The 16,931-nt window shown below is 37.6% G+C and overlaps 1 protein-coding gene across 5 annotated transcripts in view; it reads right to left on the reverse strand.

Annotated features, from left to right (window-relative positions):
- Positions 1–16,931, reverse strand: part of PLEKHG7 (pleckstrin homology and RhoGEF domain containing G7) — a 61,655-nt gene that overhangs the window by 29,372 nt on the left and 15,352 nt on the right. For 2 of the 5 annotated variants that reach the window (XM_016147668.2, XM_016147685.2), the window contains 4 exons: positions 14,444–14,571; positions 5,090–5,130; positions 1,300–1,395; positions 462–605 (listed from right to left, as the gene is read on the reverse strand). In XM_016147668.2, coding sequence (XP_016003154.2) covers positions 462–605; positions 1,300–1,395; positions 5,090–5,130; positions 14,444–14,571 — 409 coding nt within the window. Of the gene's footprint in view, positions 1–461; positions 606–1,299; positions 1,399–4,805; positions 4,995–5,089; positions 5,131–14,443; positions 14,572–16,931 lie in introns of those variants that run through there. The other 3 variants (XM_016147660.2, XM_016147676.2, XM_036237974.1) reach the window with 2 other exon arrangements.

Consider the following 16,931-nt stretch of genomic DNA (forward strand, 5'->3'; position numbering starts at 1 on the left):
TTTATGTGCCTCTTCCCTATATTAAGACAACCCTATTGCATTGGATATAGATGGCTGCCTGGAAATCTCTAACTGGCCCTGCAGCTGATAGGTAGCAATGGCCTAGCAGCGCTCATGAGGGAGAAAGAGCTTCAAAAGAGGAAGCTGACCAGTGATGGAATGGCACCTTGAGGGTGGCTGTGAGAATAGGCAGAAAAGATTCGTACATCAGATGAGGAGCTAGACTAGTTTACTTAGAAGATCACATCCTATCCTGAGAGGTTATGTTTAAGAAAATAATGAAGAGACAACCAAGTAGTAGATAATAGGTAAAGTTGTTTTTTTTTTAAGATCTCCTGAAAAAGGAGAACTCTAAGGCCCTCCTCACCAGCTTTTTTTCTTCAGCATAAAAAGGGAAAACAAATCCCCCCAAAATCAAATTAGTATTGTCCATCTACTACAAAAATTAAACCCAGCATTACCATCTTAAGAACTAATAAATGGTCCAAGAAATAAGTGCATTCACTTGTGAAAAGTTCCCACATGGCCTCTTGCTGCTTTCTTAAGTCTAATTGATCAACGGGAAGTTTTTGATGTGTTTCCATGACTTCATTCCAGGTCTTATCCTGCACATAGGAGAAAAGAAAGAACAAAACATTTCTGCTTCGTTGGGTGGCCCTGTTCATCATTTGCTTCGACTTGCCATACAGCAAGAACAAGCATTCCTGAATCAGGTTTCCTGCTGCAGGCCTCCCTCTTGGCTGTGGCTCCTTAAGCTGCCCAAATCACAGTCCTCACTGTGTGGCTTTGGGATGCGTGGCATATGTTATTTTTAGTTCAAATAAAAAGAAACTCAAATTGATCTCATTTTGTATTTTGCTTGAGAATTTCATGAGCCTTTTGCAAGTTTATTGCAAAAAACCCCAAACACAGAGCTGGGAAGTTCAATCCAGGTTCCTCCAGCAAAGCTTGTTGCAACTAACTCCTGAAGAATCATAAAATGAGAGTTTTAAAGTTTAGAGAGACATTTAGAAATAGTCTTATCAAAACTAACTTATTTTTTGAATGAGGAATTTGGGGCCCTGAGGTGAATAAGAGTAATAACTGTCAAAATTTGTACAGGGCCTCTCATGTCCATTGCTGTATTTAAGATGAAAGGACTTTCATGAGTTTTCAGTATGTATTAGAGAGAGCAGACCTTATCTGGCCCAGCTCCGGACTCCTCTCCGGCACTTTGCTGTTACACGAATAAAGGTAATAAACTAATGACTAAAACAAGAAAAGAAGCCATGCTACATAGTAAGCAATTTGTGAGATTACCTTAAGGCTGTGGAACTCATAGCCTCTGAAGTCTGTAATCTTCACAGAGGAAAGGCAGTTTTCCAGATCGGATATATGCTTGTGTTTGTCTTTGCCCTGCTTGAAGATGGTTAGAAACAGGATTTTCAAACATGAATTCTTTAATGACACGACTTTGGTAGCCTCAGTATCTTTTGTACTTTCATTCCCTAACGTGCATCAGAATAGACTGCGCATTTTGTCTATAAGCCACTAACAGTGGAAAAGCCATGTCCCGGGCACAGCCTGACCCACAGAACCACAGAACGTCAGATCTGGAGGACAGAAACTGATGAGAATGTGTGATCCAAACTTTTCATTTTACTGAAAAAAAAAAAAAATCCAAGGCTTGGAATGGTTATATAGTAAATAGGTGGACTCTGGGTCTCACACCCACTTTGTGGGTTCATATAACATTCCTCACAGTTCTAACTTTTCCAAACACAGAATTATAGGACTTTAGCATCAGAAGGTTCCATCCCTCATTTAGCATATTACTGAGGAAAGCCCAGAGTGCTAAAGAAACACAATAATTCTCTGCTAAAGAATACTAGAATATGCTGGAAAGTCTAGCTTTATGCTGGAAAGTCTACCCATTTATTCTTGTCATTGTTTTTATTTTTAATAATGTTAGTTTAAAAAATTCTGATTACAAAGGAAACATATGGTTATTGCAGAAAATCTGAGAAACAAAGAAAAACATAAAGAAAATCAAAGTTACCTGTAATCTCTACCCTCAGATAAGCACTGAAAACCTGTTTCTGATCATATTTATAATTAATTTTTACTGGTGTCATATTTGCACATTCTTGCATAACTTGCTTTTCCAAATTAATGAGTTGTGACTTTTTTGTTTACTCATTCAATATTCTGTTGCAATATCATGAATTATCCACTTAAAGAGTTCATTTTACCACCTGAACCAAAAAGAAGCTATCCTATAATGATGTGTAAGGTTTTCTAAAGTCATCTTGGCTGCATTTCAAACAAATGTTTATCACAAATAACTTTTTAACTTGTTCTATTGCCTCAGGATGCAGGATGCTGGCATGGATCTAAGCCGTCTGGTGGAAGTCATTCAACTTAATGTTAGTGAGCAAGAGAAGGCAAGGGTTATCTGTTGTGGTGGATAGGTAGCAGCCTGTATTCTGAAAGGAGATCCTGTAATAGTTTCAGTATGTTCTAAAGGGCCGAGGCTGATTTCTCTGGTAAGGTTATGGCATGGAAAGAGAAGAACCTATTAGAGACTCATTAGCTTCTACATTAGCAAAGAAATCTTGGAGCAGGTTGGGGACCACCTACAGCAACTGGGACATATGCCTTTTGTTGCAGTCACTATAGTGACTGCATGTTGTAGAAATTTAAAAAAAAATTTTTTTAATTTAAATTTAAAATTTAAGCTTCTCTCTTGAAGGGCACTCACTATGGCTTTCTATGGTCTTACCAACCTCCTGACCAAAGTGCTTGGTGGATACACCAGTGAGAAGGGAGGGCACAGTCCTCTCTGAGGTCACATTAACTCTTCAGAGTAAATCAGAGTAACAACATTGTTGGAAGCACAATGTTGCTTCCACTATGGTGGCATTGGCAAGGAGAGACCATGAGAAAATTTGAAGGGTTTTTGAGAGGATATGGAAAGTGAAGAAGAGTAAGAAGCCATGGTTAATTCTGGGGTCTCAAAGTTAGTGACTAAGATGTGAGTGGAATGGAAATTTATAGTAGGCACTGGTGACATGGAAACAGAGTAAAACAGGCACATATGACATATGAATGTGAATATACACATTTTAGAATGGTTGACAAAGAGATGGCTTTGAACCTATGAGAACAGACAAGATCTTTGAGAGCACTGTTGAGATATAAGAGGGAGAAGTGTCCAGGTCTGGTTAAGGAGCACCACAGATGGAGAAATTCAATGTTGGGGCTGAAACAGACTCAGAGCCAGATGGCCTGAGACTGAGGGGGACAAATCCCTACTCTGCCGCTCATAAGCTATGTGACCACAGGCAAGCTACTCAACCTCTCGGAATCTCAGTTTCATATGTAAACTATGACACACATAAATAGGAACACGTGTAAATAGAAACAGTGGTTAACACCATGGTAAACATTATATCTTATTACTAATATTGTTATTGCTGGTTGGGAAGAAAGGAAGGGTAGAAGCAAGGAAGGTAAGAAAAGAAAAATCCTAGAAGAGATCGGAAAAATATATTACAACAATGTAGTGGTATGTTTGTTATATTTATATGGATTATCATTTATATAGATATGGATTACATTATAAATAAGGCTAGAAGGATGAAGGAATAAATAGACATTAATTTGAAGGACACATATACTGCATCCTTCAAAAAATGAATGGCTCTTCATTACTGAGAACATTCATTGGCTGAAACATTTTGTTATTCCACTAATTATTCTGTCTTTGCGTATCTTGACCACTGCCTACCAACCTGCAACACTGTGCAAGCCATTTATCACATTTTTTTTTTCTAATTTACATGGTAATCCACCCTTCTCAATTGTGAGATGACAATGGACATCTTGGCATCTTAGGTATCCAGTCCAGTGCATGGCACATACGTTGGAGGTTCTGTTGGACAAAGCCCTCAGAGATTCCAATCCCAGCTGCTCCACGTACTGCTCTATGACATTGCCCAAATGAAGTCACCTCCCTCAGCTTCAGATCCTTCCCTGTAAAAGGTTGGTAATAATGCCGGCCTCACAAGGAGGTTGTGATGAGGAAATAAATGGAATAGCTAGGATAGGAACCTCAGAGAGATTTTAATTTAGCTACAGTACTTAAAAATTGTCAATGTGTGTGTCAACAAAATCTCTGAAGTAGCAGTATGTTGATAAACTGATTGGAGAGGCCATGTGGGCAGATATTTAATAGAATGAGGTACAGTAACTACCCATAAGGCCCTACTATTGCTGCGGTGTGTGTGCATTACAACTGGTATTGCTGGGAAAACACACCGTCGGTCCTCCCTTTTTCTCCAGAAAAGAGGAGTGAAGAGTCAGGTTGTGGTCAGAAATGCTCCTTCTCTCTACTCCCAGCATGCCTGGAGGAAAGGCTGCATTGTGGCTAACTCTTATCTTAGGCAGTAAAGAAACAGGGACCACAGATGTTGATTTATGACTCTTTAATAATTGATGGTACTAAGAATGAATTAAAGGAAAACACAAGGATTAATCCAACTGGCTTTCCAAGAAATAGAAGTGTATTTGTGGAATCTGTTTCTGTAACAGCTCAGTAAATGTTCAGTGTTCCCAATATGGATGGTACTGACTGCAAACTTGGGTATATACTTATCAAGTTTACTTTATCAAGTGAGCTGTGTTTCCTAAACTGTATGAAGTTATAAATTTGGAGTTGTAAAGCATCACAATATTAGTATTGCTGCTGCTGCTGTTGCTGCTGCTGCTGCTGCTGCTGCTGCTGCTGCTGCTGCCTCTTCTTCTTCTTCTGCTGCTGCTGCTTCTTCTTCTTCTTCTTCTTCTTCTTCTTCTTCTTCTTCTTCTTCTTCTTCTTCTTCTTCTTCTTCTTCTTTTTGCAGAGCTCATTAACCACTGGCAATTGGCACTGTTTTACTGCACGAAATGGCCTCATTTGGCATGTTCTGTAGCCACTACTATGAATGTGATGGCATAATTTAAACTTCATATGCCATCTGCCATCATGCAAAGATAAAGTGACTCTTTAGCCATTTCTTATTTAGCTACAGGAGGCTTAATTAAAACAAAAATGACAATGCACAACACTTACCACTCCTCTCTTGGAGAAAGGCCATCTTGGCTTTCTGGATTCTGGTGGGTGAAATTAAAGAAAATACATTAAGACTTTGAGTAACTAGTGATAGATCATTGCAGTGCTTTAAAAAAAACCTGCTTTTTTAAATGAGCAAAATAGAATTTGTCCTTCTTTAATTTCTCTTTTCTTGGGAATGCCCAGAATAAATATTTACATTTATCTAGATGAGTGAATGAAGCAATGTTGGAATCAAAAGTTGGTGTTCCATTGCTACCTGAAGGTGATGTTGTCCTGTTTCTTGACTAGAGTGTTTTTTAGCTTTCTTTCCCCCATCACTCAGGGAAAAACCTATAAAATGTAATAAATATGTTGAATAAGTTAAAATAGAGTCAAAGGACTTTGGGACTAAAAGGACTTAATTATTATAGTGTTCTACCAGAAACCATTCCAGCATGTAGCCTGACCAAACTTGAGATTTGAAGACTGCATCAGCCTGATAACCCCCAGGTGTCCCAGGTGTGGGTAAATACAGACCCCTGAAGTAAGGGAACATCAACACAGACCAGTCTTCGTGTGGGGGGTTTATTATTATCCCTGTGAATTACCATCCAAGTAGTCCTTAGGGGTTGTTATGAGTTGAGAAGGAAGTCATTATTCAATAATATTGTTTTGATGATTAGGAGTAGAGATAAGATTTTGAACTCTTGATTTATTTTTTTTATCTATTTGTATTATTGCCAAGAAAAAGCTGGGAATCATCTCTTAGGTTTAGATGAGATGTTCTGATGTCTTATAGGTGTATCTCTTTCGGTTAAGTTCATCAGGAGACTTTGCATAATACTTTAATCAGATGGAGACAATTACTTGAGCAGTATTTACTATAAAGTATGTGTTTGAGGGACTTTTTCTACTGGAAAGCACCTGTCCTTGGAAAGCATTTGTCCAATGGATTATCTTGCTCACTCTGAACTCCGACCACCTTATTGATCTTTTTAAAGGGGATATTAGGTAGAATCTTTGGCTCCACTACACTTATCCCTCAAATGCTCGGTAGTAAATTATTATGTGCAATTTGAACCAGATTAATTGAGGTCTTTGGTCTTGAAAATTTTCTCTCTGCTTTTCTAACTTCGGGGATAATTTTAGGGTCTTAGGAATGCTCTAGAAATATTCAGAAGATTTAAATGAGTCTTTATTAAATTCACAATCTTTTATTATCTGTATTAAATGTTAAGCTTTGTTGAATCAGAATCTCTATTTCAGCAATAAGTTTAAGTGACTCATGCACATCAAAGCTTGAGCAGCACTGTATTAGATCATGATTTGGGGATATGAGAGCTTTTTCCCAAACTCCTTAAGAAGAGGACAGAAAGGGAATTGGTGGGAATGTTGCATAAATTTTACTATGTGGTATCTCTTGTGATGCTAGGCAAACAACTTAATTTTAAAAAAGTAGTTGATTTAGAAGCAGTATGCAGCAGTTATGACTTGTTCCTTAGCATGGTTCTCAAACCTTAGCTGGCATCAGAATCCCTCAGAAGGCTTTAAAAAACAGATTACTGGGCCCCACCCCCAGAGTTTCTAATTCAGAAGGTCTGGGTGGTAACCCAGAATCTGCATTTCTGACAATTTCCCAAGTAATGCTGAAGTTGCTTATCTGGGACTAGCTTTTGGGAAACAATGCTTTAATTGTTAACCAGTTTAAAGCTTTTGCAAAGCATCATGGAACATGTACTAACTTCTCTTAAGGTTATGCTGTGTTTAGAACCAGCTCTAATTTCTTCAGCTTGTTATTGAATAGATCACTCAGTCACTCTTGGTTTGTTCATTTGAGCGACTGTCATTTGAGACAGCAGATCTTCATTTGGACTGCTGTGTCATTTAAAACAGGAGATGGTAAAGGGATCTATAAAGAAGGAAGAACTACACAGACTTATTTATTTATTTATCCCTATTAACAAAGTTTATTTTTTTTAAGTTTGCAATTTTTTAATTAAGTTTCTTGGGGTAACATCGATTAATACAATTATATAATTTTCAGGTGTACATTATAATTTGACATCTATATATTCTATTGTGTGTTTACCACCCAAAGTCCAGCTTCCTTCAGCTACCATATATCTGATCCCCTTTACTCACTTCACCCTCCCACAACTCCTTTATATTTGACCCCCTTTACCCTGTCTATGTCTTCCCTCATCCCCCACTCCCTACCTTCTGCTAACCACTAGTCCATTGTCTATGTCCCTGAGTCTTCGTGTGTCCTGTTCATTTGTTGCTTTTAGGTTTATATCCCACACATACATGATATCATGTGATTTTCAACTTTTTCTGTCTGGCTCATTTCGCTTAGCATGATTATCTCAAGGTCCATCCAGATTGTTGTAAATGGCAGTATTTCATCTCTTCTTATGGCTGAGTAATATTCCATTGTATATATGTACCATAACTTCTTTAGCCAATCATCTATCATAGGACACTTTGGTTGCTTCCATATTCTGGCCAATGTAAATAATGCTGCTGTGAACATCGGTGTGCAAATATCTTTTCAGATATGAGTTTTCAAGTCTTTGGGGTAAATATCCAGTAGAGGATTGCTGGAACATATGGTAGATCAATTCCCAGTTTTTTGAGAAACCTCCATAATGTTTTCCATAGTGGCTGTACCAATTCGCAGTCCCACCAGCAGTGTATGAGGGTTCTTTTTCTCTGCATCATTTCCAACATTTGTCATTACTTGTCCTGTTGATTATAGCTATTCTAACAGATGTGAGATCATATCTCATTGTGGTTTTGATTTGCATTTCCCTAATAGCTAGCAATGTTGAGCACCTTTTCATATATTTGTTGGCCATTTGTATGTCCTCTAGAGAGAAGTGTCTGTTCAGGTCTACTTTCTATTTTTTGATTGCATCATTTTTTTTTTTTTTTTTGTTATTGAGAGGTATGAATTCTTTGTATATTTTGCACATTAGGCCCTTATCGGAGGCGTTGCTTGCAAGCATATTTTCCCATTCGAATGGTTGTCTCTTTATCTTGTTGATGGTTCCTTTTGCTGAGCAGAAGCTTTGTAGTTTGATGTAGTCCCATTTGTTTACTTTTGCTTTTACTTCCCTTGCCTTTGAGGTCAAATTCATAAAATCCTCTTTAAGTCCAAGGTCCTTGGGTTTCGTTCTTATGTTTTCTTCTGAGCATTTTATTGTTTCAGGTCTTATAGTCAGGTCCTTTATCCATTTTAAGTTAATTTTGGTGTGTGGTGATAGAAAACAGTCTAGTTTCATTCTTCGCAGGTGGCCTTCCAAATTTCTCAACACCATTAATCAAAGAGGCTTTCCTTTCTCCACTGTATGTTTTTGGCTTTTTTTGTCAAAAAGTATTTGCCCACATAAATATAGGTTTACTTCCAGACTCTCAATTCTGTTGTATTGGTCAGTGTGTCTGTTTTGCTGCCAATACCATGCTGTTTTGATTACTGCCACTTTGTAGTATAATTTGAAGTCGGGCAGAGCGATGCTTGTAACCTCATTCTTTTTTCTCAGGATGGCTTCGGCAATTTGGATTTTTTTTTTTGTTTGTTTTGGTTCTTCAATACAAATCTGATGATTTTTTGTTCTATTGCTTTAAAAAACGCCAATGGAATTTTGATGGAGATTGTGTTAAATCTATATAATGCTTTAGGTAATAAGGTCATGTTAACTATATTGATTCTTCCAATCCAAGAACATGAAATATCTTTCCATTTCTTTGTATCTTCTTTGATTTCTTTTAATAGGGTCTTGTAGTATTCATTATATAGGTCCTTTACATGTTTTGTTAAATTTATTCTTAGGTATTTTATTCTTTTGTTGCAAATGCAAAAGGAATAATCTTTTCCACTTCTTTTTCTGACACTTTATTCTTAGAGTATAGGAACACTATAGATTTTTGAATGTCGATTTTGGATCCAGAGATTTTACTGTATTTGCTTATTGTTTCTAGTAGTGTTTTTGTGGAGTCTTTAGGGTTTTCTATATAGAGAATCATGTCATCTGCAAATAGTGACAGTTTGACTTCTTCATTTCCTATTTGAATGCCTTTTATATCTTTCTCTTGCCCGATTGCACTTGCTAGGACCTCCAATATTATATTGAAGAGCAGTAGCGACAGTGGACAGCCTTGCCTTGTTCCTGATCTTAGAGGGAAGGTTTTTAGTTTTCCACCATTAAGTATAATGTTGGTTGAAGGATTGTCATATATGGCCTTTATTATGTTAAGGTACTTTCCTTCTATGTTAACTTTTGTTAAGTGTTTTGATTATAAAAGGATGCTATATCTTGTCGAAGGCCTTTTCTTCATCTATTGATATAATAATATGATTCTTGTTTTTTAATTTGTTTATGTGGTGTATCACATTAATCAATTTGTGTATGTTGATGGTACCTATGCCCCTGAGATGAAGCCCACTTGATCGTGGTGTATAATCTTTTTAATATGTTGCTGCATTTGTCTCACTAGTATCTTATTTAGGATTTTTGCATCTGTGTTCATGAGAGATACTGGTCTATAGTTTTCTTTTTTTGTGTTATCTTTACCAGGTTTTGGTATCAGGGTGATATAGGCCTCATAAAATGGGTTGGGAAGTATTGTCTCCTTTTTGATTTTTTGGAAGAGTTTGAAGAGAATAGGTGTTAAATCTTCTTTGAATGTTTGGTAGAATTCACTGGTGAAGCCATCTGGTCCTGGACTTTTACTTTTTGGTAGGTTTTTAACGATTGTTTCAATATTCATATTGCTGATTGGTCTATTTAGATTTTCCAATTCTTGATTATGTCTATGAAGATTGTATTTCGCTAAGTACTGGTCCATTTCTTCTAGGTTATTATATTTGGTGTTATATACTTTTTCATAGTTTTCTTGCATGATCCTTTGTATTTCTGAAATGTCTGTCATTTTTTGTTTATTTGTGTCCTTTCTCTCTTTTTTTAATGAGTCTACCCAGGGATTTGTCAATTTTATTAACCTTCTCAAAGAACCAGCTCTTTGTTGCATTTATTTTTTTTATTGTTTTTGTTTTGTTTTGTTTTGTTTTCAATTTCATTTATTTCTGCTCTAATTTTTGATTATTTTTTTCCTTTTTCTGACTTTAGGCTTCATTTGTTCTTTTTTTTAGTTTTTAAAGATGAAGCATTAAGTTATTTATGTAGCCTCATTCTTATTTTTGGAGGTAGGCCTGTAATGATATGAACTTTCTTCTTATGACTACTTTTGCCATGTCCCAAAAGTTTTGATATGCTGTACTCTCGTTATCATTCATTTCTATGTATCTCTTAATCTCTTTTTTTATTTCTTCCCTGAGCCAGTTATTCTTCAGCAGCATGTTGTTTAATCTCCATTTATTTGTGGTTCTTCCTGATTTCTTTTTACAGTTGAATTCTAGTTCAACTAAGATTATGATCAGAGAATATGGTTGGTATGATTTCAACCCTCTTATATTTATTTGTTGAGGCTATCTGTGTGTCCCAGTATGTGATCGATTCTTGGGCATGTTCTATGTGCACTAGAGAAGAATGTATAAGCAGCTGTTTTCAGATAGAAGGCTCTGTATATGTCAATTATGTCCAATTGGTGTAATGTGTCATTTAAGGATGTTATTTCCTTATTGATTTTCCATTTGGATAACCTGTCCATATCTGACAGTGGAGTATTTATGTCCTCTACTACGATAGTATTTTGTTATATTTCTCCCTTTAGTTCTGTTAATAATTGCTTTACATATTTTGGGGCTCCCTGATTGGGAACATAGATATTAATAAGTGTTATGTCTTCTTGGTGCATAATTCCCTTTATTATTATGAAGTGTTCCTCAGTATCTTTCTTTACTATTTTTTTATTTTGAAGTCTATTTCATCCAATATTAGTACTGCTACTCTTGCTTTTCTCTGAATGCCATATTCTTGAAATATCCTTTTCTACTCTTTCACTTTGAGTCTATATTTGTCTTTGGAGCTGAGATGTGCCTCCTGGAGGCAGCATATAGTTGGGTTTTGTTTTTTGATCCATTCTGCAACTCTGTGCCTTTTTATCAGTGAGTTTAGTCCATTTACATTTAGGGTGATTATGGAAATATGAGGTCTTCTTATAGCCATTTTATGATTTGCTTTCTGGTAGCTCAGTGTTTCCATTGTTTCCTTGTCCTTATGTTTCTGTTTTCTTTATTTTGGTTGGCTTTTGTGGGTTTTGCCTTTGGTTCTTCTTGTTTTATGTTATATTCTTCAGTTCTGAATCTTTGGTGTGTGGTTACCATTATGAATATGAAAAAGATAGTTATATATATGTAGTCGTCCATTTTCTTCTGCATGTGCCTTATCTCCTTTCCCCTTTGTGAGTTTGGACCTTTGAATCCTCCTCTTTTCAGTCATTGTTGTCTCAGTTTGTCCTTATGTATGCTGAATGTTCATTACTGTCTTGCTATAGCACTTCTCTTCTTATTATTTAAGCTTGTAATGCCCTGTTCTTAGTAAGGGTTGCACTCTGCTTCTATTTGCTCCTAATTCACTTTACTCCTAATTATATATTTGTTTTGTTTTGGCTTATTTTGTTATTTTGTTTTAGTTGAGCTGATCCCTTTCAGAATTTCCTGTAGTGCAGGCCTCGTAGTGGAGAATTCCCTCAATTTTTATGTCTGGAAAGGTCTTAAGATCTCTTTAATATCTAAAGAAGAGCTTAGCTGGATACATTATTCTTGGCTGGTATTTTCTTTCACTTAATAGTTTTAAAATTTATTCCCTTCCTTTTTGGCTCGTATGGTTCGCACTGAGAAGTTTGATTATAATCTGATGGGTTTTCCTTTATAAGTTACCATCTTCTCTTCCCTGGCTGCCCTGAGAATTCTGTCTTTGTCATTGATTTTCGATAACTTTAATACAATGTGACTTGATGAAGGCCTTTTTGGGTTGAGATAATTGGGTGTTCTGTTGAATTCTTGAATTTTAAGTTCCATCTCATTCCTTAGATTTGGGAAATTCTTGTCCACTATTTGTCTGAAAATACTTTCTAGTCTCTGCTCCTTTTCCTCACCTTCTATAATGCCCATTATTCTTATGTTTCCTCTCCTGATGGTATTAGCTAGTTCTTGTATTTCTCTTCCATTATTTTTTATTCTTCGGTTTTTCTCTTATTCCATGATTTATTTCTAGATTTGTGTCTTCAGTATCACTGATCCTTTCTTCCATTTGGTCGACTCTATTTTCCAAGCTTGCTACTTCATTTTTTAAATCTTGCAGTGTGTTTTTAATCTCCAGAAGTTCTATTTGGTTCCTTTTGAGGGTTTCTATCTCCTTGCTCTGCTCACTTAGTTGTTTTTTCAATTCCTGAAATTGTTGATTTGAGTTGTTTTGGATCTCATTGAGTTTTTTCAGAAGTATCATCCTGAATTCTCTTTCATTTAAGTCACATATTTTTATGTCTGTAAGTTAATTTTCTGGAGATTTTTCTCTTTCTCTCTGAGATGCCTTGTTATCTTGGTTGTTCATGGTGTTTAATGGACTATTTCTCTGCCTGAGCATTAATGGAAAAATGTGTTCTGTTGTTTTTCTGGAAAGAAGATTTATTATGTAAACCTCTCTCTTAGCCTGTTACAAAGAAGGCTTTTCTTTTGGTTTCCAGTAGGTGGCGTTGAAGCCTTTTGGATTCCTGCTTTATATAAAGCCTCAATAATATCTTTTTTTATTTTCTTGTAGATATTTAATCACATTTGCTATTCTCATTTTCAGCTCCTGTCAGTGTTTGCAACAGTTTTGGTAGCATTTTCTCAAATGTCCCTGGGGCTTCACTGTGATCAGTCTCGGAGAGTATTGGGGGAGGGGGTCCTCTGGGTTGTGAGTTGGGGATGTGGCTCAGCCTTGGTTTTGCAACTTGGGCTGGTAAAAATCAACTGTTGTTTTTCTGCAGTCCCTTCCTGCTTCTCTGCTTTCTGCCCTGATGACTGGGCCCTGCTGCTGGCCACGTAGATGTCCCGGCACTTCCAGGCAGGGCTGCTCAGGGAAGTCACCACACCTTCACCCCTCCCTCTCCTCCTACAAGAAGCTCTGGAGGCTGTGAGAGGCAGCTTATTTATTTCTCCAAGTCTACCACCTGACACCCAGGGTTCTGACCTGTGATAGTTTTTATGCACAGATCCCATGCTGAGATGTGCTGGTGTGCAGTTTGGGTGCTTTTTGTTCAGTTTTAGATGTTCAGCTTATTTTTGTTTCAAGGGGAGAGATCTGAGAATGTCTTTCACTCTGCCATGTTTCCCAGAATCCCCCAAAGTTTATTGATTCTGGGCTCACTGAGAAGCTCCACAGATATTTTCCCTTCGGGAGCCCGTGTTATGGCTCTACAAATTTAGTTATGATTTATTTACTGATAGTTTCTGCATTCCACATGCAAAGACTACGGCTGCCAATATCATGGGTGGTTGACGCAGGCTGGTGGAGAACACACAGAACTCACAGTCAGAGGCCCAGATTCCATTCTTCTGACAAACCAGCTTCTCTTTTCTGGGTCTCACTTTGCACATATGTGAATGAGGAATGAGCTGGATGGTTTTTAAACCATGTTTCCAGGTGTCCTAGACTTCTGGGGATGCCTGAGAGGTGAAGATTCAGAAATTGCCCCATTTTCAAACATTGCAACCCCACCTAAACTATTTTATACACTGGATTTTCAAATAAGGATTCTTTTGCAAAAAGGGCTCTGCTAAGAACAAAATCAGTTCAAAAACTACAAAATAGATAATCTTTAAGTCTCTTTCTAGCTCTCGAAAGCTATCTTCAGAATCATGGGGAATGTACTCCAAACACCACAGTTGTTATTTTCTTTCACAACTGAATTAAAAAATCAGAAGATTTACCCCAAAGGTTGCCTCTCTCTAATTTGCTCTGAGAATAATCTGCTGTCACCAGGACCTCTGTCTCCACATGGTACCACCTGGTTGGAAGATACCAATGTGAGGCTGATGGCCTGGTGTGGGGTGGGGGTGTAATATTACAACAATGAAAGGGGAGGTGTCCACCAGCCCAGAGAAGGCATTTAACTCCAAGATGACGATCATCACTGGTATACCTGTTCCAGGTCCTGGACCAGGGGCAAATTATTTGCCAAAAAGACCTTGTGATGGAAGGCCCATACCTGGTCCATCTCTGTAAATGAAATAGCCATTACCAGAATGGTATTCAGCTGGTTCCAGTAACTCATGGATGATGCCTGTCTTGATTGGTGAGATATCTGTTTTAACTTTTCTGTGTCTTATGCTCTACTTGTCATTAAATATTTTAAAAATCCTCCCTTCTTATTATAATATTCTTCCCATAGCAGGCATGTACTATAAGTATGCTGAGTAAATGGGACCTGAATTCAGCAGCAGAAGTGGGTGGCACAGGTAATCAGCAGCTCCATCTGACACCAGGAGGTCCCCAGGGAACACCTCAAGTCCAGGTAAGTTGAGCACCACAGAACTCCGTCTACGCTCGTAGAACCTGTGCTCGAGAGACAGAAGACAGGTTTTAGAGCCAGCATATTCTAAGGCAGGTATATCATCCAGACCACCACTGGGTGTTTGAAAGAGACTGTTGGAAGCCTGATTAATGCTTGTTTTTAAGGAAGCATTTGGAGGCTACCCCAGGCTCCAGGTACAGAAGGGCTATAATGATACATACCTCCCGCAGGTTTACTTGATACCTTTTTGGGCTGTATTAACCATTCATGATTCTGACTATCCAAAGCAGAATAGGTCTCTTGAAAATACTAGATATGTTCTGACTCAGAAGAACACTAGGAAAAAGCCCTCACACATGAAGCTTTGCAAATTATGTATACAGGCTCAGAGGGAGCAGGATGTATGGTCATGACCACCAGCACCCTTAGAGATCTGAAGCTCATTGTTTAAAGCCACTACTTTTATTTTCCCTAGAGAAACATGAGCACTTTTTTTGGAAAAGCTTAGCAAACAGGCCTATCTACCTTCTTCTTTCCTCTACCCCATTTCAAGAAACTTCCTGTCTGTCGGATATTCACAAAGTTAATGGTTGACCTATCAGGCACAGTGTGGGGCAACTTCAAAGCCACAAGGCATATGTTCGGTGATATCTAAGGAGAAAAAGGGGTAAGGAACCCTAGGAATCTGACTGACGACATCAAATTTCAGTGATTTTCATAACTTTCCCATCAGAGCTGTTCAACCATTCCTTTGGTCTTGTCTGAGGAGCGAGATATTCCCTCTACTTATTCACTAATGTGATCTCTAAATTCTCTCTCTCTCTCTCTCTCTCTCTCTCTCTCTCTCTCTCTCTTAATCAACAAATAGCTTAACATATAGGTACTTTATGTACAGGAGAATTTTATCTCAATTTACCAACAAAAATATAGTTATGCAATTGTCTTGAAAGTTGAGAGTTTGGGTCTGTTGTACATTGGATATAATTTCGTCCATTGCTGTGCAGCTCTCCCACTTTCCCCACAGAGAGGCCATGCCTGGAGCCCTATTAGTCCCCATTCCAGTCCTTTCTCTGCTACTTTCATTTTCCCTCCTGCATACTGCTTACATCCTCCATGTTTTGTAGCCAAGTTCCATTCTTTGACCTTCTGCATGAATAATGGCCTTTCTGCCTGCAATTTCATCTGTTGCCTCATAATTTTACATTCCTTAGTCTCATGCCTTATTTCTTGTCAATACATCTGATGCTGGGGTCCTGGTCATGCCCTGTTAGGCTTATCATGCTGTTGAGCAAAGCTGGGTGTGTATTAGAATATCTTGTGGAATTTATTATGATACCCATCTCCAAGATCCACCCTTGGGATGCTGCCCCAGTAGGTCTGAAGATGAGCCTCTGTATCTTTAGTTTTATCCAGCTCCCTAGATACTTGCTACAGCTGGAGATCAACTCACTTTGAGGATACAAATGTTTTAATATAGGCCTTTCCTACTTTTAGATTTTAAAGGTTGTTTCAAATTTTCAGTCTTTCGCTAAATGTGTTTCCATATCATTTTACTTGTGAACAGTAGGACAAGTCATTTAGGAATTTCTATTAATGAATAGCCTATGTCCCATACACTTTTACAAAATATATAAAGTAGGGCTGAGACTCTTCAGGTAGATGCCATAGAGATAAAAGAAAGTTAATTTTTAGTCGTAAAGTTTTGCTTCTTCTAAGAAGTCTCCCCTAATGCTCAAAGAAGTGATTTCTCATATTTGTACACTGCTGTGCGTCCTCACTAGATCAGGTCCTTGGCATCTTCCATCTGTACTAAGACAGTTGTCTCTTAACTTTTTAATGCACCTTTAGCTTTATCTTCTTGATTCTATCCTACATCCAGTCACTAAATGTGAGTTATCCAAAATGCAAGTCTGACTTAGTACGTCCTGGCTTCAAATACTTTGGTGGCCTTTCATCTTGTATCAGATAAAAATTTTAAAAACATATACACAAACCTTCTATGATTTGACTTCTGATATTCCTTACTTCAAAGTTTATTCTCTAAATACAGGGAATGGATTGTAATCCCCGCACAAAATGTTTCACAGTTTAGTGTCTTATCTGGTAATGTTTTGCCCTCTCCAAGACTTTCTAACTCCTACTCACTCTATGAGATCAAGTTCCATTTCTAAGTAACTTAAAATGGAAATACTTAGATAAAATTGACTCGAATTTATTCAATTAGCTGTATTCCTGGGGTTTTAAAATCCATTTTGACTGTCCTTTCTCTGCTCTTCCCCCCCTCCCCAACCCCCATCCTACCCCCACCGCTCTCTTTCTCTTACTCTTTATTGGAAAACTTTAGGGTAATGTTGCAGACACTGCACTAGCCAACCCAATGTGCATGCTCTCCATTTTTCTT

Source organism: Rousettus aegyptiacus, unplaced genomic scaffold (assembly GCF_014176215.1).
Source record: "Rousettus aegyptiacus isolate mRouAeg1 unplaced genomic scaffold, mRouAeg1.p scaffold_m13_p_2, whole genome shotgun sequence".
In the NCBI taxonomy this organism is placed as follows: Eukaryota; Metazoa; Chordata; class Mammalia; order Chiroptera; family Pteropodidae; genus Rousettus; species Rousettus aegyptiacus.